This window comes from Oncorhynchus gorbuscha, linkage group LG02 (genome assembly GCF_021184085.1).
Source record: "Oncorhynchus gorbuscha isolate QuinsamMale2020 ecotype Even-year linkage group LG02, OgorEven_v1.0, whole genome shotgun sequence".
Lineage (NCBI taxonomy): Eukaryota > Metazoa > Chordata > Actinopteri > Salmoniformes > Salmonidae > Oncorhynchus > Oncorhynchus gorbuscha.
Window position 1 is genome coordinate 12,508,782 of NC_060174.1, and position 23,798 is coordinate 12,532,579.

The following is a 23,798-nucleotide window of genomic DNA, read 5'->3' on the forward strand; positions in this document are numbered from 1 at the left end:
CCCTCCAATTCCCCCCCGCCCCCCCCATCCCCCTTCTTTCGCTCTCTCCCTCTCTATGAGCAACGACAATGGCGTCATTCAGCCCTCCAATAACATGTGATGACAGTGGGTTCACCGTTGGCCCATGCCCTCCTCCTCTTCTTCTTCCTTGGTAATGAGGCTGGCTTCCTGCCCTGCACCTGTGCTAGCTGCTAGCTGAGCTCCTCATAAAGGGCTTAATTGAGGCGTTTTCCCTCCAGGGCCATGCCCGGGCACTGACCTGGGTCACCCCAAACACACAGCTCTTCTCAGGGGCTCCACTCCACTACCTTTGTGTTGACTGATCCCCAGCCTGTGAGATAGAGCGGTTCCATACATTGTCATGTGTTATTGCTTTTCACCACTTTGTCCATATTGTTAAATGTGCTCCGATAACTTAACCAGTTTATTCCTTTTTTTGTTACAAACTTTTTATTATTTATTTTTGACCACTTTTTTTGTGAGAGTTTCAGATCACAGACAGGCAATATTATAACAATAGTATATAACAATAGTATATAACAATAGTATATATCGCAGTTGTAAATGACAACTTGTTCTCAACTGGCCTAAAAAAGAGTAGAAAATGAATGTTGTGAACACATCTATGCATAAAACAAACATCATGGGTAACTCATGATTGTAAAAGTGTTTGTGTGACCAAGGAACGCGTGAATAGAATCACCCTGCATATATCAGTATTCGACACAGATATTCAAAATAATTAAAGCAATTGATAAATTCAAAGATGATTACATTACATTAACTCGCTTTTGACCTTTTCGACTGCTCTATTGAATGTATCTAATGTTGTTTCCTTGGCGCTGTTCACACGAGCTATGTAGAACTCTAGTGAAAGAATGTCAAGTAAGTTTTGTTGCCATTGAGTTATGCTGAGTTTATGTGGAGTCTTCCATTTTGTCACTAACATTATTTTTGCCGCAGTCAGTCCAGACAACCATACTCATTTCTTGGGTACTATAAGAGTCAGTCTTTTCATACAACATCTGTGCTTTGAAGGAATTCCTCTCTGAGTCATCCCCATACACATTATTGTAATGAGTAGAATAATTATTTGTCTATTTCAGATTAAGTACCAGTGTACTGTGGTAACAGTATGCTGTGTTTACACACTCATCGTCTCATTATGAACCACCTTTCATTCAACTCTAGCACCACCTGCTGGTGTGGAATGTCAGTGCACTTAACATACTGATGTACTGTGTCCATATTAGGACAGCCTTTGTATTGATACTACTAGTATGTATTTATCTGAAGATGTGTTACAGATATACAAAACCCCTCTCCTCAAGCCTCCCTCAAGTTTTGTCCCTAAACTGGCACACCTGATTTAATTAGTCAACTAATCATCAAGCCATTGACTAATTGAATCAGGTGTGCCAGTTTAGGGTTAATACAAACATGTGAAATGTCTGTGGGGGACCCACAGGAGAAGGTTGGGAAAAGCTGCTCTATGCAGTGTTACCTAGGGAAGGGTTATAGCTAAAGCAGCGTTTCCCAAACTCAGTCCTGGGGGCCGTAAGGGGGGCACGTTTTAGTTTTATCCCTAGCACTACACACCTGATTCAAATAATCAAAGTTTGAAGATTGGTTAATTATTTGAATCAGCTGTGTAGTGCTAGGGGCAAAATACAAAATCGTGCACCCCATGGGGTCCCACATGACTGAGTTTGGGAAACGCTGAGCTAGAGGATGAAGGTAGTGAGTAACACGCCACAGATGTGTCATGTGGATGGCAGCTGTGCCCCTGTGACCAGTTCTAGAATCAGCAGGAAGCCCATACAGATTCATTTGTTATGTAAAAGGCTTGTTAGTTTGGAAATGCAGTATAAAGCAAGAGTCCAAGTACTCCATCGTGGCCTCGACTCAATCAGATCCAGAGCTAATCGGCGACAGCCAACACCAGCGTAGCTGATGATTTTTGTCGGAGGTGCTACTGGAGCTATTGATCACGAAGCCACAACTGTCCCACCCACTCACTCAAGTTCAGAATGAGAAAGTGGAGCTATGCGGATATCGGCTAAAGCGGATGTTTATTTATTTATTTCACCTTTATTTAACCAGGTAGGCAAGTTGAGAACAAGTTCTCATTTACAATTGCGACCTGGCCAAGATAAAGCAAAGCAGTTTGACACATACAACGACACAGAGTTACACATGGAGTAAAACAAACATACAGTCAATAATACAGTATAAACAAGTCTATATACAATGTGAGCAAATGAGGTGAGATAAGGGAGGTAAAGACAAAAAAGGCCATGGTGGCGAAGTAAATACACTGCTCAAAAAAATAAAGGGAACACTAAAATAACACATCCTAAATACTTTTTTCTTTACATAGTTGAATGTAAATCACTCAAAAATGATCAATGGAAATCAAATTTATCAACCCATGGAGGTCTGGATTTGGAGTCACACTCAAAATTAAAGTGGAAAACCACACTACAGGCTGATCCAACTTTGATGTAATGTCCTTAAAACAAGTCTAAATTAGGCTCAGTAGTGTGTGTGGCCTCCACGTGCCTGTATGACCTCCCTACAATGCCTGGGCATGCTCCTGGTGAGGTGACGGATGGTCTCCTGAGGGATCTCCTCCCAGACCTGGACTAAAGCATCCGCCAACTCCTAGACTGTCTGTGGTGCAACGTGGCATTGGTGGATGGAGCGAGACATGATGTCCCAGATGTGCTCAATTGGATTCAGGTCTGGGGAACGGGTGGGCCAGTCCATAGCATCAATGCCTTCCTCTTGCAGGAACTGCTGACACACTCCAGCCACATGAGGTCTAGCATTGTCTTGCATTAGGAGGAACCCAGGGCCAACCGCACCAGCATATGGTCTCACAAGGGGTCTGAGGATCTCATCTCGGTACCTAATGGCAGTCAGGCTACCTCTGGCGAGCACTTCTTGCTACAGCTCGCATTGATGTGCCATCCTGGATGTGCTGCACTACCTGAGCCACTTGTGTGGGTTGTAGACTCCGTCTTATGCTACCACTAGAGTGAAAGCACCGCCAGCATTCAAAAGTGACCAAAACATCAGCCAGGAAGCATAGGAACTGAGAAGTGGTCTGTGGTCACCACCTGCAGAACCACTCCTTTATTGGGGGTGTCTTGCTAATTGCCTATAATTTCCACCTGTTGTCTATTCCATTTGCACAACAGCATGTGAAATTTATTGTCAATCAGTGTTGCTTCCTAAGTGGACAGTGTGATTTATTGTCAATCAGTTTTGCTTCCTGAGTGGACAGTGTGATTGACTTGGAGTAACATTGTGTTGTTTAAGTGTTCCCTGTATTTTTTTGCAAGTTTTTTTTTTTATTAAATAAAAAAATTAAAAAACACTAGAATGGTAGATTTGCAGTGGAAGGATGTGCAAAGTAGAGATATAAATGATGGGGGTTCAAAGGAGCAAAATAAATAAATAAATACAGTAGGGGGAGAGGTAGTTGTTTGGGCTAAATTATAGATGGGCTATGTACAGGTGCAGTAATCTGTGAGTTGCTCTGACAGCTGGTGCTTAAAGCTAGTGAGGGGGATAAGTGTTTCCAGTTTCAGAGATTTTTGCAGTTCGTTCCAGTCAGCAGAGAACTGGAAGGAGAGGCGGCCAAAGTAAGAATTGGTTTTGGGGGTGACCAGAGAGATATACCTGCTGGAGCGCGTGCCACAGGTGGGTGCTGCTATGGTGACCAGCGAGGTGAGATAAGGGGGAACTTTACCTAACAGGGTCTTGTAGATGACCTGGAGCCAGTGGGTTTGGCGATGAGTATGAAGCGCGGGCCAGCCAATGGGAGCGTACAGGTCGCAGTGGTGGGTAGGAAATGGGGCTTTGGTGACAAAACCAAAATCAAGTCTATCACTGTGAAAGACTGCATCCAATGTGATTGAATGGACCCCCTAAAGTTCCTTTTGATTTGATTACATTCATCAGCATTGTTTGCTGTTTGGGGCTTTAGGCTGGGTTTCTGTACAGCACTTTGAGATATCAGCTGATGTACGAAGGGCTATATAAATAAATTTTGATTTGATTTGATTTGATTAGGATCCCCATTAGCCGACGCCAATGGCAAAAGCTAGGCTTACTGGGGTCTGACACATAACGAAAAGGACATTACAGAAGAATTACTTTACAATTTACATACATTTAAAAACATTGACATGAAGTGTGTGTGTGTGTGTGTGCATCTATCAGTTACACATACATGTCAGTACATACACACAACAAGTACGTCACATGTCAGTACATACACACAACAAGTACGTCACATGTCAGTACATACACACAACAAGTACGTCACATGTCAGTACATACACACAACAAGTAGATCACATGTCAGTACATACACACAACAAGTACGTCACATGTCAGTACATACACACAACAAGTAGATCACATGTCAGTACATACACACAACAAGTACGTCACATGTCAGTACATACACACAACAAGTAGATCACATGTCAGTACATACACACAACAAGTAGATCACATGTCAGTACATACACACAACAAGTACGTCACATGTCAGTACATACACACAACAAGTAGATCACATGTCAGTACATACACACAACAAGTAGATCACATGGGGGAGAGGCGTTGTGCTGGTTTGCTGTTCACTTGTTCTATATGAGATGGAAAGGAGGTCCATGCAATAATAATAATAATAATAATACTGTACTTTTCCTTGAATTTGTTCTGGACCTGGGGACTGTGAAAAGACCCCTGGTGGCATGTCTGGTCGGGTAAGTGTGTTCTGGACCTGGAGACTGTGAAAAGACCCCTGGTGGCATGTCTGGTGGGGTAAGTGTGTTCTGGACCTGGGGACTGTGAAAAGACCCCTGGTGGCATGTCTGGTGGGGTAAGTGTGTTCTGGACCTGGGGACTGTGAAAAGACCCCTGGTGGCATGTCTGGTGGGGTAAGTGTGTTCTGGACCTGGGGACTGTGAAAAGACCCCTGGTGGCATGTCTGGTGGGGTAAGTGTGTTCTGGACCTGGGGACTGTGAAAAGAATGTCTGGTGGGGTAAGTGTGTTCTGGAGACCCCTGGTGGCATGTCTAAGTGTGTTCTGGACCTGGGGAAAAGACCCCTGGTGGCATGTCTGGTGGGGTAAGTTTGTTCTGGACCTGGGGACTGTGAAAAGACCCTGGTGGCATGTCTGGTGGGGTAAGTGTGTTCTGGACCTGGGGACTGTGAAAAGACCCCTGGTGGCATGTCTGGTGGGGTAAGTGTGTTCTGGACCTGGGGACTGTGAAAAGACCCCTGGTGGCATGTCTGGTGGGGTAAGTGTGTGTGTCAGTGTTGTGTGCAAACAATTTGGAATTTCTAACACATTAATGTTTCTTGTAAAAGCAAGAAGTGATGCAGTCAGTCTCCTCAACTCTTAGCCAGGAGAGACTGTATTAATATTATTATTCATAGTATTAATATTCATATTTGTATTAATATTAGCCCTATGATTACAATGAAGAGCCAGACGTGCCGCTCTGTTCTGGGCCAGCTGCAGCTTAACTAGGTCTTTCTTGGCAGCACTTGACCATGTGACTGAACAAAAATCAAGATAAGATAAGACTAGAGCCTAAAGTACTTGCTTTGTGGACTGTGTAAAAAAACGGCGCTTTTATTTTTATTACGGACAGACCTCTCCCCATCTTTACAGCCATTGAATATATATGTTTTGACAGTTTACAATCTCAGGTAACACCAAGAAATGTAGTCTCCTCAACTTGTTCAACAGCCACAACATTCATTACCAGATTCAGCTGAGGTCTAGAACTTAGGGAATGATTTGTAACAAATACAACGCTCTTAGTTTTAGAGATGTTCAGGAACAGTTTATTACTGGCTACCCATTCCATGACAGACTGCAACTGTTCATTAAGGGTTTCAGTGACTTCATTAGCTGTGGCTGCTGATGAGCATGTGGTTGAATCATCGGCATACACGGACACACAGCCTTTGTTTCAAGCCAGAGGCAGGTCTCTTTCTTTAGGAGTACATTTTTTAAATATATATATTTTATCATCAGTAGACAATGCAGAGAGAGCTTTCTATCATGACGGGTGCTTACAGGAACAACATTTATTTAGTTTTGAAAATAAAGAATAGTATCTTCAACTATGTACAAATTAAACTATTATTATCATGTTATAAGCATACGATGTAAAGAGTGATATACACTGAGTATACAATACACAACATGATGAAAGGGAGGAGAGAGACAAAGAGAGAGACAAAGTGGAATCTCAATTCAATGGCTCAGACACAAGAGGCATGTGGCAGGGTCTACAGTCAATCACGGACTACAAGATGAAATCCAGCCCAGTCACGGACCAGGATGTCTTGCTCCCAGGCAGACTAAATAACTTTTTTGCCCGCTTTGAGGACAATACAGTGCCACTGACACGGCCTGCATCGGAAACATGCGGTCTCTCCTTCACTGCAGCCGAGGTGAGTAAGACATTTAAACGTGTTAACCCTCGCAAGGCTGCAGGCCCAGACGGCATCCCCAGCCGCGCCCTCAGAGCATGCGCAGACCAGCTGGCTGGTGTGTTTACGGACATATTCAATCAATCCCTATACCAGTCTGCTGTTCCCACATGCTTCAAGAGGGCCACCATTGTTCCTGTTCCCAAGAAAGCTAAGGTAACTGAGCTAAACGACTACCGCCCCGTAGCACTCACTTCCGTCATCATGAAGTGCTTTGAGAGACTAGTCAAGGACCATATCACCTCCACCCTACCTGACACCCTAGACCCACTCCAATTTGCTTACCGCCCAAATAGGTCCACAGACGATGCAATCTCAACCACACTGCACACTGCCCTAACCCACCTGGACAAGAGGAATACCTATGTGAGAATGCTGTTCATCGACTACAGCTCGGCATTCAACACCATAGTACCCTCCAAGCTCGTCATCAAGCTCGAGACCCTGGGTCTCGACCCCGCCCTGTGCAACTGGGTACTGGACTTCCTGACGGGCCGCCCCCAGGTGGTGAGGGTAGGCAACAACATCTCCTCCCCGCTGATCCTCAACACGGGGGCCCCACAAGGGTGCGTTCTGAGCCCTCTCCTGTACTCCCTGTTCACCCACGACTGCGTGGCCACGCACGCCTCCAACTCAATCATCAAGTTTGCGGACGACACAACAGTGGTAGGCTTGATTACCAACAACGACGAGACGGCCTACAGGGAGGAGGTGAGGGCCCTCGGAGTGTGGTGTCAGGAAAATAACCTCATACTCAACGTCAACAAAACTAAGGAGATGATTGTGGACTTCAGGAAACAGCAGAGGGAATACCCCCCTATCCACATCGATGGAACAGTAGTGGAGAGGGTAGCTAGTTTTAAGTTCCTCGGCATACACATCACAGACAAACTGAATTGGTCCACTCACACTGACAGCGTCGTGAAGAAGGCGCAGCAGCGCCTATTCAACCTCAGGAGGCTGAAGAAATTCGGCTTGTCACCAAAAGCACTCACAAACTTCTACAGATGCACAATCGAGAGCATCCTGGCGGGCTGTATCACCACCTGGTACGGCATCTGCTCCGCCCTCAACCGTAAGGCTCTCCAGAGGGTAGTGAGGACTGCACAACGCATCACCGGGGGCAAACTACCTGCCCTCCAGGACACCTACACCACCCGTTGTTACAGGAAGGCCATAAAGATCATCAAGGACATCAACCACCCGAACCACTGCCTGTTCACCCCGCTATCATCCAGAAGGCGAGGTCAGTACAGGTGCATCAAAGCTGGGACCGAGAGACTGAAAAACAGCTTCTATCTCAAGGCCATCAGACTGTTAAACAGCCACCACTAACATTGAGTGGCTGCTGCCAACACACTGTCATTGACACTGACCCAACTCCAGCCATTTTAATAATGGGAATTGATGGGAAATGATGTAAATATATCACTAGCCACTTTAAACAATGCTACCTTATATAATGTTACTTACCCTACATTATTCATCTCATATGCATATGTATATACTGTACTCTACATCATCGACTGCATCCTTATGTAACACATGTATCACTAGCCACTTTAACTATGCCACTTTGTTTACTTTGTCTACACACTCATCTCATATGTATATACTGTACTCGATACCATCTACTGTATGCTGCTCTGTACCATCACTCATTCATATATCCTTATGTACATGTTCCTTATCCCCTTACACTGTGTATAAGACAGTAGTTTTGGAATTGTTAGTTAGATTACTTGTTGGTTATCACTGCATTGTCGGAACTAGAAGCACAAGCATTTCGCTACACTCGCATTTAACATCTGCTAACCATGTGTATGTGACAAATAAAATTTGATTTGATTTGATTTGAGACAGGTTAAAGAAGGAGTTTTAAGACTTGAGACAATTGAGACGTGGATTGTGTATGTATGTCATTCAGAGGGTGAATGGGCAAGACTATATTTTGTTACTGTGTTGGACTACTGTGTTACTGTATTGTGTTACTGTGTTACTGTACTGTAACGTGTTACTGTATTGGACTACTGTCTTACTGTACTGTAATGTGTTACTGTATTGGACTACTGTGTTACTGTACTGTAACGTGTTACTGTATTGTGTTGCTGTGTTACTGTATTGTGTTACTGTGTTACTGTACTGTAACGTGTTACTGTATTGGACTACTGTGTTACTGTACTGTAACGTGTTACTGTATTGGACTACTGTGTTACTGTACTGTAACGTGTTACTGTATTGGACTACTGTGTTACTGTACTGTAACGTGTTACTGTATTGTGTTGCTGTGTTACTGTACTGTAACGTGTTACTGTATTGGACTACTGTGTTACTGTACTGTGTTGCTGTGTTACTGTACTGAAATGTGTTACTGTATTGGACTACTGTGTTACTGTACTGTGTTGCTGTGTTACTGTACTGTAATGTGTTACTGTATTGGACTACTGTGTTACTGTACTGTAACGTGTTACTGTATTGGACTACTGTGTTACTGTACTGTAACGTGTTACTGTATTGTGTTACTGTGTTACTGTACTGTAACGTGTTACTGTATTGGACTACTGTGTTACTGTACTGTGTTGCTGTGTTACTGTACTGTAACGTGTTACTGTACTGTGTTGCTGTGTTACTGTGTTGGACTACTGTATTACTGTACTGTAACGTTTTACTGTATTGTGTTACTGTGTTACTGTACTGTAACGTGTTACTGTATTGTGTTGCTGTGTTACTGTACTGTAACGTGTTACTGTATTGGACTACTGTGTTACTGTACTGTGTTGCTGTGTTACTGTACTGTAATGTGTTACTGTATTGGACTACTGTGTTACTGTACTGTAACGTGTTACTGTATTGTGTTGCTGTGTTACTGTACTGTAACGTGTTACTGTATTGGACTACTGTGTTACTGTACTGTGTTGCTGTGTTACTGTTACTGTTACTGTATTAACTGTGTTTACTGTATTGGACTACTGTGTTACTGTACTGTAACGGACTACTGTGACTGTATTGTGTTACTGTGTTACTGTACTGTAACATGTTACTGTATTGGACTACTGTGTTACTGTATTGTGTTACTGTGTTACTGTACTGTAACGTGTTACTGTATTGGACTACTGTCTTACTGTACTGTAACGTGTTACTGTATTGGACTACTGTGTTACTGTACTGTAACGGGTTACTGTATTGTGTTACTGTGTTACTGTACTGTAACGTGTTACTGTATTGGACTACTGTGTTACTGTATTGTGTTACTGTGTTACTGTACTGTAACGTGTTACTGTATTGGACTACTGTCTTACTGTACTGTAACGTGTTACTGTATTGGACTACTGTGTTACTGTACTGTAACGTGTTACTGTATTGGACTACTGTGTTACTGTACTGTAACGTGTTACTGTATTGTGTTACTGTGTTACTGTACTGTAACGTGTTACTGTATTGGACTACTGTGTTACTGTACTGTAACGTGTTACTGTATTGGACTACTGTGTTACTGTACTGTAACGTGTTACTGTATTGTGTTACTGTGTTACTGTACTGTAACGTGTTACTGTATTGGACTACTGTGTTACTGTACTGTGTTGCTGTGTTACTGTACTGTAACGTGTTACTGTACTGTGTTGGACTACTGTATTACTGTGTTACTGACTGTAACTGTAACGTTTTACTGTATTGTGTTACTGTGTTACTGTACTGTAACGTGTTACTGTATTGTGTTGCTGTGTTACTGTACTGTAACGTGTTACTGTACTGTGTTACTGTACTGTGTTGCTGTGTTACTGTACTGTAATGTGTTACTGTATTGGACTACTGTGTTACTGTACTGTAACGTGTTACTGTATTGTGTTGCTGTGTTACTGTACTGTAACGTGTTACTGTATTGGACTACTGTGTTACTGTACTGTGTTGCTGTGTTACTGTACTGTAATGTGTTACTGTATTGGACTACTGTGTTACTGTACTGTAACGGGTTACTGTATTGTGTTACTGTGTTACTGTACTGTAACATGTTACTGTATTGGACTACTGTGTTACTGTATTGTGTTACTGTGTTACTGTACTGTAACGTGTTACTGTATTGGACTACTGTCTTACTGTACTGTAACGTGTTACTGTATTGGACTACTGTGTTACTGTACTGTAACGGGTTACTGTATTGTGTTACTGTGTTACTGTACTGTAACGTGTTACTGTATTGGACTACTGTGTTACTGTTACTGTGTTACTGTTACTGTGTTACTGTACTGTAACGTGTTACTGTATTTACTGTGTTACTGTAACGTGTTACTGTATTGGACTACTGTGTTACTGTATTGTGTTACTGTATTGTGTTACTGTACTGTACTGTAACGTGTTACTGTATTGGACTACTGTGTTACTTACTGTAACGTGTTACTGTATTGGACTACTGTGTTACTGTACTGTAACGTGTTACTGTATTGTGTTACTGTGTTACTGTACTGTAACGTGTTACTGTATTGGACTACTGTGTTACTGTACTGTAACGTGTTACTGTTGACTACTGTGTTACTGTACTGTAACGTGTTACTTACTGTACTGTGTTACTGTACTGTGTGTTACTGTATTGACTACTGGACTACTGTGTTACTGTACTGTAACGTGTTACTGTGTTACTGTGTTGGACTACTGTATTACTGTACTGTAACGTTTTACTGTATTGTGTTACTGTGTTACTGTACTGTAACGTGTTACTGTATTGTGTTGCTGTGTTACTGTATTGTGTTACTGTGTTACTGTACTGTAACGTGTTACTGTATTGTGCTACTGTGTTACTGTATTGTGTTACTGTGTTACTGTATTGTGCTACTGTGTTATTGTGCTACTGTGTTACTACTATGTTACTGTACTGTAATGTGTTACTGTACTGTGTTGCTGTGTTGGACTACTGTGTTACTGTACTGTAACGTGTTACTGTATTGGACTACTGTGTTACTGTACTGTAACGTGTTACTGTATTGTGTTGCTGTGTTACTGTATTGTGTTACTGTGTTACTGGACTGTAACGTGTTACTGTATTGTGCTACTGTGTTACTGTATTGTGTTACTGTGTTACTGTATTGTGCTACTGTGTTATTGTGATACTGTGTTACTACTATGTTACTGTACTGTAATGTGTTACTGTACTGTGTTGCTGTGTTGGACTACTGTGTTACTGTACTGTAACGTGTTACTGTATTGAACTACTGTGTTACTGTACTGTACTGTGTTGCTGTGTTGGACTACTGTGTTACTGTACTGTAATGTGTTACTGTATTGGACTACTGTGTTACTGTATTGTGTTACTGTGTTACTGTACTGTGTTACTGTGTTACTGTACTGTAATGTGTTACTGTATTGGACTACTGTGTTACTGTATTGTGTTACTGTGTTACTGTACTGTAATGTGTTACTGTATTGTGTTACTGTGTTACTGTACTGTAATGTGTTACTGTATTGTGTTACTGTGTTACTGTACTGTAATGTGTTACTGTATTGTGTTACTGTGTTACTGTACTGTAACATGTTACTGTATTGTGTTACTGTGTTACTGTACTGTAACGTGTTACTGTATTGTATTACTGTGTTACTGTACTGTAACGTGTTACTGTATTGTGTTACTGTGTTACTGTACTGTAATTTGTTACTGTATTGGACTACTGTGTTACTGTATTGTGTTACTGTGTTACTGTACTGTAACGTGTTACTGTATTGGACTACTGTGTTACTGTATTGTGTTACTGTACTGTGTTACTGTACTGTGTTACTGTGTTACTGTACTGTGTTACTGTGTTACTGTACTGTAATGTGTTACTGTATTGGACTACTGTGTTACTGCATTGTGTTACTGTGTTACTGTATTGTGCTACTGTGTTACTGTATTGGACTACTGTGTTACTGTATTGGACTACTGTGTTACTGTATTGTGTTACTGTGTTACTGTATCGTGTTACTGTGTTACTGTACTGTAACGTGTTACTGTATTGTGCTACTGTGTTACTGTATTGGACTACTGTGTTACTGTATTGGACTACTGTGTTACTGTATTGTGCTACTGTGTTACTGTATTGGACTACTGTGTTACTGTATTGGACTACTGTGTTACTGTATTGTGTTACTGTGTTACTGTACTGTAACGTGTTACTGTATTGGACTACTGTCTTACTGTATTGTGTTACTGTGTTACTGTACTGTAATGTGTTACTGTATTGTGTTACTGTGTTACTGTACTGTAACGTGTTACTGTATTGGACTACTGTGTTACTGTATTGTGTTACTGTGTTACTGTACTGTAACGTGTTACTGTATTGGACTACTGTGTTACTGTACTGTAACGTGTTACTTTATTGGACTACTGTGTTACTGTACTGTGTTACTGTGTTACTGTACTGTGTTGCTGTGTTACTGTATTGGACTACTGTGTTACTGTATTGTGTTACTGTGTTACTGTACTGTAACGTGTTACTGTATTGGACTACTGTGTTACTGTATTGTGTTACTGTGTTACTGTACTGTAATGTGTTACTGTATTGTGTTACTGTGTTACTGTACTGTAACATGTTACTGTATTGTGTTACTGTGTTACTGTACTGTAACGTGTTACTGTATTGTATTACTGTGTTACTGTACTGTAACGTGTTACTGTATTGTGTTACTGTGTTACTGTACTGTAATTTGTTACTGTATTGGACTACTGTGTTACTGTATTGTGTTACTGTGTTACTGTACTGTAACGTGTTACTGTATTGGACTACTGTGTTACTGTATTGTGTTACTGTACTGTGTTACTGTACTGTGTTACTGTGTTACTGTACTGTGTTACTGTGTTACTGTACTGTAATGTGTTACTGTATTGGACTACTGTGTTACTGTATTGTGTTACTGTGTTACTGTATTGTGCTACTGTGTTACTGTATTGGACTACTGTGTTACTGTATTGGACTACTGTGTTACTGTATTGTGTTACTGTGTTACTGTATTGTGTTACTGTGTTACTGTACTGTAACGTGTTACTGTATTGTGCTACTGTGTTACTGTATTGGACTACTGTGTTACTGTATTGGACTACTGTGTTACTGTATTGTGCTACTGTGTTACTGTATTGGACTACTGTGTTACTGTATTGGACTACTGTGTTACTGTATTGTGTTACTGTGTTACTGTACTGTAACGTGTTACTGTATTGGACTACTGTCTTACTGTATTGTGTTACTGTGTTACTGTACTGTAATGTGTTACTGTATTGTGTTACTGTGTTACTGTACTGTAACGTGTTACTGTATTGGACTACTGTGTTACTGTATTGTGTTACTGTGTTACTGTACTGTAACGTGTTACTGTATTGGACTACTGTGTTACTGTACTGTAACGTGTTACTTTATTGGACTACTGTGTTACTGTACTGTGTTACTGTGTTACTGTACTGTGTTGCTGTGTTACTGTATTGGACTACTGTGTTACTGTATTGTGTTACTGTGTTACTGTACTGTAACGTGTTACTGTATTGGACTACTGTGTTACTGTATTGTGTTACTGTGTTACTGTACTGTAATGTGTTACTGTATTGTGTTACTGTGTTACTGTATTGGACTACTGTGTTACTGTACTGTAACGTGTTACTGTATTGGACTACTGTGTTACTGTGTTACTGTACTGTAACGTGTTACTGTATTGGACTACTGTGTTACTGTGTTACTGTACTGTAACGTGTTACTGTATTGGACTACTGTGTTACTGTACTGTAACGTGTTACTGTATTGGACTACTGTGTTACTGTACTGTAACGTGTTACTGTATTGGACTACTGTCTTACTGTACTGTAACGGGTTACTGTATTGGACTAATGTGTTACTGTACTGTAACGTGTTACTGTATTGGACTACTGTGTTACTGTACTGTAACGTGTTACTGTATTGGACTACTGTGTTACTGTACTGTAACGTGTTACTGTATTGGACTACTGTGTTACTGTATTGGACTACTGTGTTACTGTACTGTAACGTGTTACTGTATTGGACTACTGTGTTACTGTATTGGACTACTGTGTTACTGTATTGGACTACTGTGTTACTGTACTGTAACGTGTTACTGTATTGGACTACTGTGTTACTGTACTGTAATGTGTTACTGTATTGTGTTACTGTGTTACTGTACTGTAACGTGTTACTGTATTGGACTACTGTGTTACTGTATTGGACTACTGTGTTACTGTATTGGACTACTGTGTTACTGTACTGTAATGTGTTACTGTATTGTGTTACTGTGTTACTGTACTGTAACGTTTTACTGTATTGGACTACTGTGTTACTGTACTGTAACGTGTTACTGTATTGTGTTACTGTGTTACTGTATTGGACTACTCCTAGGCTGTTGCACTCCAAAGACATCGGCTGATGTAAAAACGGCTTCATAAATACATTTGATTGATTAATATGTTTGTGTTTATTTAATTTTCAGAAAAGATAAGTAACATTCCCTATTTTCTTCCGCCTTACCCCATCACTAGGGCTTTGTGATTTGCGCAATCATGTGAACCCACCCCGCTAATCACAGACCCACAGTCTCTGTCACCTTGACTGGCCTCAGCGTGATCTCCTTCCTGTAGGAAAAGTGAGTCAGGTTGACCCGTGTGTACAGCCTCTCCCTGCGCTGGAGCAAGCTGTACAGAGACAGGGTGAACTTAGCCAGCACCAGGGTGCAGCCTATCTCCACCACCAGCATGGCTGTGTAGGATATCATCTGGGCCCTGCAATGCGAGGTCTTGCTCCAGGCCTGGCGGGTGTAGTAGGAGGGGGACGGGCGACGAGAAGGTGCTATGTTGGGACAGCTGAAGATCCTTGGCGTGGTCAGTGGATCTTTTGAATCTCTCAGGGTGGTTCTTGTGATGGTGGATGTTGGGATAGTGGTAAAAAGTGTGGTGGTGGGTATTGGGGTTGAGACAGTGGTTGTGGTTGTGGCTACGGTGGTTGTGGTTGTGGTTGTGGTAGGGGCTAAAGTGGTGGTTGTGGTAGGGGCTAAAGTGGTGGTTGTGGTAGGGGCTAAGGTGGTGGTTATGGTAGGGGCTAAGGTGGTGGTTGTGGTAGGGGCTAAAGTGGTGGTTGTGGTAGGGGCTAAGGTGGTGGTTGTGGTAGGGGCTAAGGTGGTGGTTGTGGTAGGGGCTAAGGTGGTGGTTGTGGTAGGGGCTAAGGTGGTGGTTGTGGTATGGGCTAAGGTGGTGGCTAAGGTGGTGGTTGTGGTAGGGGCTAAGGTGGTGGTTGTGGTAGGGGCTACGGTGGTGGTTGTGGTAGGGGCTACGGTGGTGGTTGTGGTAGGGGCTAAGGTGGTGGTTGTGGTAGGGGCTAAAGTGGTGGTTGTGGTAGGGGCTAAGGTGGTGGTTGTGGTAGGGGCTAAGGTGGTGGTTGTGGTAGGGGCTAAGGTGGTGGTTGTGGTTGTGGTAGGGGCTAAGGTGGTGGTTGTGGTAGGGGCTAAGGTGGTGGTTGTGGTAGGGGCTAAGGTGGTGGTTGTGGTAGGGGCTAAGGTGGTGGTTGTGGTAGGGGCTAAGGTGGTGGTTGTGGTAGGGGCTAAGGTGGTGGTTGTGGTAGGGGCTAAGGTTGTGGTTGTGGTATGGGCTATGGCGGTGGTTGTGGTAGGGACTAAGGTTGTGGTTGTGGTAGGGGCTATGGTGGTGGTTGTAGTAGGGGCTAAGGTGGTGGTTGTGGTAGGGGCTAAGGTGGTGGTTGTGGTAGGGGCTAAAGTGGTGGTTGTGGTAGGGGCTAAGGTGGTGGTTGTGGTAGGGGCTAAGGTGGTGGTTGTGGTGAGTGAAGGGATGGTGGTCAGAGGAGATACAGGACATATGAGCTGGTCCTCTTTGAGAGACATGATTTCTTGTCCCTTTAAATCCACTGGCTGGTTACAGATCTCAGGAGTCATAGACTTGATCTTGCCAGGGTTTGCCTTCATCCAATTGAAGAGGGGGACCATCCTGCAGTCACAATGCCAAGTGTTGTTGTTTAAATAGACTTTGCTGAGTTTTGGTAAGGGGTCAAATACATCCTCTGGAAGTGTCCCCAGGATATTATGAGCCAGTCTAAGGGTGGTTAGTGATGTCAGCTTTTCAAAGGTGTTTGCTTTCAATGATTTGATGTGGTTGTATTGAAGATTGAGTTCTGTTAGCTTCTCAAGGCCCTCAAAAGACTCTTCAGACACGGTTAACAATTGGTTGTTAGACAGATCCAACTTCTTGAGTTTCTTAAGAGGACTAAATACTCCCTGAGGAAGGCTGGTAAGACTGTTTCGACTGAGACTCAAATCAGTCAGCTTGGGCATCGCTCCAAAGAGGACAGGAGGTAGACTTGCAAGTTTATTTCCATTTAGTGTCAATGCTTTAAGCAGAGGAAAGCCCACAAATATTTCTGGAGGCAATTCAGTCAACATGTTATTGTCCAAAAGTATCTTGTTTAATTTGTCTTTATGTGGGAAAAAATTGGCTGATATTGAAGTGATATTGTTACTCTGTAGAGCGATCTCCTTTAAATTGGATAGATTTTCTAATATATCATCAGGAATGGCGGTAAGTTGGTTCTCATAGAGCCTCAGTACCTCCAGTTTGTGCAGCTTCGAGAACAGGGCAGAGGACACAGAACTGAGGTCGTTTTTGGCCAGATGGAGGGCCCGAAGGTTTTCTAGGTCATCAAATGTCCCCTCCTCAATGGTGTCAATCTTGTTGATGTGCAATTGGAGTTCTCTCAGTTTCTTAAGGCCATCAAACAATCCTTTCTCCAGACTACGGATATTGTTGTGTTTCAGCAGAAGTTCTTCCAGGTTGTGCAGGTCTTGGAAGACATCTACAGACAAGGATGTTAGTGGGGTATTGGAGATCTCAATATGCTTGAGGTTGACCAATCCCTCGAAAGCACCGTTCTCTACGGACACAGTGGGGGTGTTGATGAATGCTACCTTTTCCAGCTTCGGGTTAGTGGCGAAGGCCCCCTTTGGGATGACAGTGATGTTACTGTCCACAAAGAAGACCTCTGTGACACCTGCTTTCAGACTTACTGGGATCTGTGTCACGTCCATGCCATAAACATCCTGGTTTTCTTTGGAACAGTCCTTCTGACAGGACTGAGATGAATACCCAATCAGTAAAGGTAGAAGACAGATGAAGGTGTGTCCTCCAGTCATTTTTCCTGAAAATATATAAAACATTTCATGGTAAGATTTTGTTTTTGATATTGCAAATAACTTGATATATTCACCTTCATATTACTGATTCACAGAGAAAAACATCTGATACCTGCAGAAAACTAAAAATGCTAAGCAGAGCAATGACGGTGTACTGTACAGGCGAGTCAACTTTTTCATGTAAGTGACGTCTGACACGAAAGGAAACAGCCATACCTGATGATTTCCTCTCGTCTTGAGGCTTATAATCGACAGAGGCGAGTAAGACAGTTATAGCGAGAGTCAGGCAAACACACCGTTATATAGTTTGCTCCTGTTAATCAGCTTATCTAAGTCCCACAGCAAGCTTCTAGTGTGATATCGTGGGGCGTGAATAGGGAACCCTCTGCTTTCAGAGATAAGAAGGAACAGAGGCCTAAGCCCATAGAACACACATTGGGGAGGTGAATGTACATATTCATAAACTAGCAGGTTCATAAAGTAATAGGTAGAAGAGTTTCTATCATTCATTTAGGAAAGTTTAGGTGGCAATGTCTTCATTTACCTGCCGAAAGTTGCCGGAAAGCTTACATGCTGCATTATTCAAGATAGCCTATGAAGCCCTAAACCAACTCTCTTGCAGTTGTGTATAATTGCGTGTTTAGTTGTTTACTTCCCGTTTCCTGTCTGTTTGAATTTAGCCTCGTGTCCTCCACCACCACTCAGTAGCACCATTCTGCATTGGCAGCTTTCTTACCAAAATACTACAGGTACAATCAAATGTTCCTTTGTCAAACCAGGGCCTGGCTAGAACGAATCAGTTGGACGGGCATTTGATTTTATGAGACCTCCTTGCGCTCACAAACTATTTTAATTGGTTTTATAGTAAAGACGTAATTTATCTATAAAAATGCATTACCTTCCTAGAGTCGATGTCTGCTCCCCCACAAATCTCATTAGCATAATAATAAAAATATCCCCATAAAAAAGCTGTCAGTTTAAGCTAGAGATATCTGTTGGATGCGTCTCAACCCATCGCATCAGCCGATGTTGGACTTCCGCATATGCGGTGAAAGGTGACAGAGCTAGAGCGGTGTTTGTCAGACAATGAGACATCCCACAAATCGTCTGTAGTGAAACCGTCTGTAGTGAAACCCTCTGTGGAAAGATAAGACTCTCCCAACCACGATGGTGTACTCCATTTTGCTCAGCGACCCTCGCAAGCGTCTTGGGATTCTTCTGAAGTCAGTACAGCCGATCTGCCAACTTCTGTCTGTAGTTTCCCAACAGTTTGGGCTACACACTAATATGGTGAGACTCTCACAGACACGTATATGTGGGTTGTTTTGATCTAGGACTCCCACAGGCCTCAGAAAACAATCTTGAAAGAATGAATGGAAGTACAGTATATATGGAGACTGTTCAGTTGAAAGAAATAAGGGGTTAAATACAGTAAAAATAACAAATGTTTCCTGATATTTCTTATATCTCTCAGATATAGGACAGACACTTCAGAACAAACTTCCTTTTGATATTTTTGGGGGACAATCTGTTGATCCATGTAGTGAATCTGTTATTCAATGTGTTTGTATGGGCTAATAGCAATAAGTTCAAAACTTATTTTTCATCAAATCATTTTTTATATACAGTGCCAGTCAAAAGATTGGACACACCTACTCATCCAATGTTTTTTCTTTATTTTTATTATTTTCTATATTGTAGAATAATATTGAAGACATCACAGCACTTAGTGCGACTATCATTTATTTTTCAACAGGACAATGACCCAAAACACACCTCCAGGCTGTGTAAGGCCTAATTGACCAAGGAGAGTGATTGAGTGTAGCATCTGATGACCTGGCCTCCACAATCACTCGACCTCAACCCATTTGAGATGGTTTGTGATGAGTTGGACTGCAGAGTGAAGGAAAAGCAGCCAACAAGTGCTCAGCATATGTGGGAACTCCTTCAAGACTGTTGGAAAAGTATTACTCATTAAGCTGGTTGAGAGAATGCCAAGAGTGTGCAAAGAAGTCATCAAGGTAAAGGTGGCTACTTTGAAGAATCTAAAATCTAAAATAGATTTTGATTTGTATCACTTTTTTGGTTACTACATGATTCCATATTTTTTATTTCATAGTGTTGATGTCTTCACTATTATTCTACAATGTAGAAAATAGTAAAAAATCAAAATAAACATTGGATGAGTAGGTGTTTCCAAGCCTTTGACTGGTACAGTATATTTTTTTGACAATTCACCCCCTCTCCCCCTTAGACTGTTATGGGTTAATGTGGCATGAACACAACCAGTCATTATGTTTTCATCTGATTGGTTTGACAATCACAGTTACCTTCTCACATTCATCCAAAATAATTCCAGCATCTGAACAGTGCATTGTGCAACTGCCAATTCGAAAGTGGCTAAAACTATCTCACCGGAGAAAGAGTCTGAGCGAGCAAAACAGCTCCCCTCTGTCTTACTACATGTTGCCCATGTATCCGATGCTGTCTGGCCAAAAAGAGTATGACATGCCATAATATTTCTGTCCAGACAGAATCAGATACATGGGCTACGCATACGGAGACAGAGGGGTGCTGTTTCGCTCACTTGGATGCTTTATCTGAAATTGATGCAACTTTGTGTCGGTGCAAGTCCCGGTCAGATTTTGCCCATCCCAATATTTTATTTTGCTGGGCAAGGAGGTATGGTAGACACTGTGACACTGCATGTTTGACACAGGACCGGCATGACGGGAGGGCCTTAGAGGGGCCTGGCCCGCCCATAACGCTGGCCTTGTGTCAAACAGGCAGTTTCACAGTTTTCCCCAGAGGAGAGGGATTGATGCTTATGCAACGGAAATACTGTATATTGTAATATATAATACTGCTAATACAATGTGAATCACTATATTCAATATTCAAATGTATTGTGACTAATGTACAACATTATTGTTCAATTCATCAGTTATTTTGAAGAGAAATTGTCTTCAAGAGGCCAATGCTGTCAGAAATGAAAGGCCCGGGACAAGGCCTAACATCTTTTTCCATAATGAACACAAGTGATTAAGGCCTATTCTTTATGAGCAATTTCATGTAGCCTAGGTAGGTATACTGTATTACTGTTTTTTATTTGATTTAAGCCTTATTTTACCAGATAAGTTTGTATATTACTGATTTTTATTTTATTTTGCCCTTATTTTACCAGGAAGGTTTGCAGAAATTCACATCCTGTAGCTCTTACTCCAAAATGATTTGGGACACTGTAAAGTCCATGGAGAACAAGAGCACCTCGTCCCAGCTGCCCACTGCACTGAGGCTAGGTAACACGGTCACCACTGATAAATCCATGATAATCGATAATGTCAATAAGCATTTCTCACTGGCCGGCCATGCCTTCCTCCTGGCTACTCCAACCTCGGCCAACAGCTCCACCTCCCCCGCAGCTATTCACCGAAGCCTCCCCAGCTTCTCCTTCTCCTTCCCTATATCCAGACAGCAGATGATCTGAAAGAGCTGCAAAACCTGGACCCGTACAAATCAGCTGGGCTTGACAATCTGGACCTTCTCTTTCTAAAACTATCCGCCACCATTGGTTGCAACCCATATTACCAGCCTGTTCAACCTCTCTTTCGTATCGTCCGAGATCCCTAAAGATTGGAAAGCTGCCATGCTCATCCCCCTCTTCAAAGGGGGTGACACCCTAGACCCAAATTGTTACAAACCTATATCCATCCTGCTCTGCCTCTCTAAAGTCTTCGAAAGCCAAGTTAATAAACAGATCACTGACCATTTCGAATCCCACTGTAACTTCTCCGCTGTACAATCTGGCTTCCGAGCCGGTCACGGGTGCACCTCAGCCACACTCAAGGTACTAAACGATATCATAACCGCCATCGATAAAAGACAGTACTGTGCAGCTGTCTTCATCGACCTGGCCAACGCTTTAGACTCTGTCAATCACCGTATTCTTATCGGCAGACTCAAAAGCCTTGGTTTTTCTAATGACTGCCTCGCCTGGTTCACCAACTACTTTGCAGACAGATTTCAGTGTGTCATGTTGTCCGGACCTCTGGCAGTCTCTATGGGGGTACCACAGGGTTCAATTCTCGGGCTGACTCTTTTCTCTGTATATATCAATGATGTCACTCTTGCTGCGGGCAATTCCCTGATCCACCTCTATGCAGACGACACTATTCTGTATACTTCTGGCCCTTCCTTGGACACTGTGCTAACTATCCTCCAAACGAGCTTCAATGCCATACAACACTCCTTCCGTGGCCTCCAACTGCTCTTAAACACCAGTAAAACCAAATGCATGCTTTTCAACCGTTCGCTGACTGTACACGCCCTCCCGACTAGCATCACCACCCTGGACGGTTCTGACCTAGAATATGTGGACAACTATAAATACCTAGATGTCTGGCTAGACTGTCAACTCTCCTTCCAGACTCATATTAAACATCTCCAATCAAAAATCTAATCTAGAATCGGCTTTCTATTTCGCAACAAAGCCTCCTTCACTCCCGCCGCCAAACATACCCTAGTAAAACTTACTATCCTACCGATCCTCGACTTCTGCGATGTCATCTACAAAATAGCTTCCAATACTCTACTCAGCAAACTGGATGCAATCTATCACAGTGCCATCCCTTTTGTTACCAAATCACCTTATACCACCCACCACTGCGACCTGTATGCTCTAGTCGGCTGGCCCTCGCTACATATTCGTCGCTAGATCCACTGGCTCCAGGTCATCTATAAGTCTATGCTAGGTAAATCTCCGCCTTCTCAGTTCACTGGTCACGATAACAACACCCACCCGTAGCACACATTCCATCAGGTATATCTCACTGATCATCCCCAAAGCCAACACCTCATTTGGCCCCCTTTCCTTCCAGTTCTCTGCTGCCAGTGACTGGAACGAATTGCAAAAATCGCTGAAATTGGAGACTTTTATTTCCCTCACCAACTTTAAACATCAACTATCTGAGCAGCTAAGCGATCGCTGCAGCTGTACATAGTCCATCTGTAAATAGCCCACCCAATCTACCTACCTCATTCCCATACTGTTTTTATTTTATTTACTTTTCTGCTCTTTTGCACACCAGTATCTCTACTTGCACATCATCATCTGCTCATTTATGACTCCAGTGTTAATCTGCTAAATTATAAATATTCTCTCCTATGGCCTATTTATTGCCTACCTCCTTATGCCTTTTGCTCACACTGTATATAGTGCTCACACTGTATTTATTTTTCTACTGTGTCATTGACTTGTTTATTGTGTTATTGGCTTGTTTATTGTTTACTCCATGTGTAACTCTGTGTTGTTGTCTGTGTCACACTGCTTTGCTTTATCTTGGCCAGGTGGCAGTTGCAAATGAGAACTTGTTCTCAACTAGCCTACCTGGTTACTTAAAGGTGAAAAAAAAAAAATATATATATATATATATTACTGGTATACCGGTATAATTATTACTATAATTAAGCATTAATAAACTCTCATTCGTTCACTGCCAGCGGGAGATACCAAAAACGTATTTGTATCTGTTGATACACACAAAGACAAATGTATACCAGATCTATACAGATCCCTGCTCTTGTGCGCCAAAGGAATTTGATTTGGGAGCCAAATTGAAGTTCACCCAGCTCCCAACATGCTCAAGTTTCATGGATAACAGCTTTGAAGTGTGAAGTCGACAAAGTAGGAGATCTTCTTCTGTTTCAAGTTGTCAGTTTTAACTTAGCTAATAGCTATTTGTGGATAAGTATTTTTATTTGCTTGAAAGCACATTATTAGTTTTACTCCTAAATACACACAAATAACAACTTAGAGAGTTTAAGTTAACTTTTTTTCTGTTCAACTACCTAGCTAGCTAGCTACATTTGGTCAGTCTGACTAGCTATTCAGCCAATACTCAGTTTTTCCTGATAAATGTAGCTAATGTCTAGGTTAATATGTGTTTTCTAATCGTAATGTGTTTGTTTTCTAGGTATAGTAGCTGTGTGACAAATAACTAGCCTAATGCTATTTAGTCCTACTATTTTAGCCTAGTTAGCTAGTCAACTAACCTTGCTTTAGCCTCTGGATTTTATGGTTTGTGAAATTTTGTTGAGCATGACAGATCAAATAT

The 23,798-nt window shown here is 42.2% G+C and overlaps 1 protein-coding gene across 1 annotated transcript; it reads right to left on the bottom strand.

The window, feature by feature from the left end:
- Positions 1-15,072: 15,072 nt before the first annotated feature.
- Positions 15,073-17,990, bottom strand: LOC123995636 (carboxypeptidase N subunit 2). The gene is made up of 3 exons (XM_046299285.1): positions 17,902-17,990; positions 15,982-17,690; positions 15,073-15,297 (listed from the first exon to the last, which is right to left on the bottom strand). Exons 2-3 carry the CDS (start codon positions 17,683-17,685, stop codon positions 15,073-15,075), a joined length of 1,929 nt encoding a protein of 642 aa, XP_046155241.1. The 5' UTR covers positions 17,686-17,690; positions 17,902-17,990.
- Positions 17,991-23,798: the final 5,808 nt, after the last annotated feature.

Bases quoted from the DNA above. Each gene is read 5' to 3' on its own strand.
- LOC123995636 (XM_046299285.1), bottom strand. From the start codon at position 17,685: ATGACTGGAGGACACACCTTCATCTGTCTTCTACCTTTACTGATTGGG. The intron at 15,298-15,981 runs ACAACCACCACC...TACACCCGCCAG, and splicing joins CCACCACCTTAGCCCCTACC to GCCTGGAGCAAGACCTCGCA.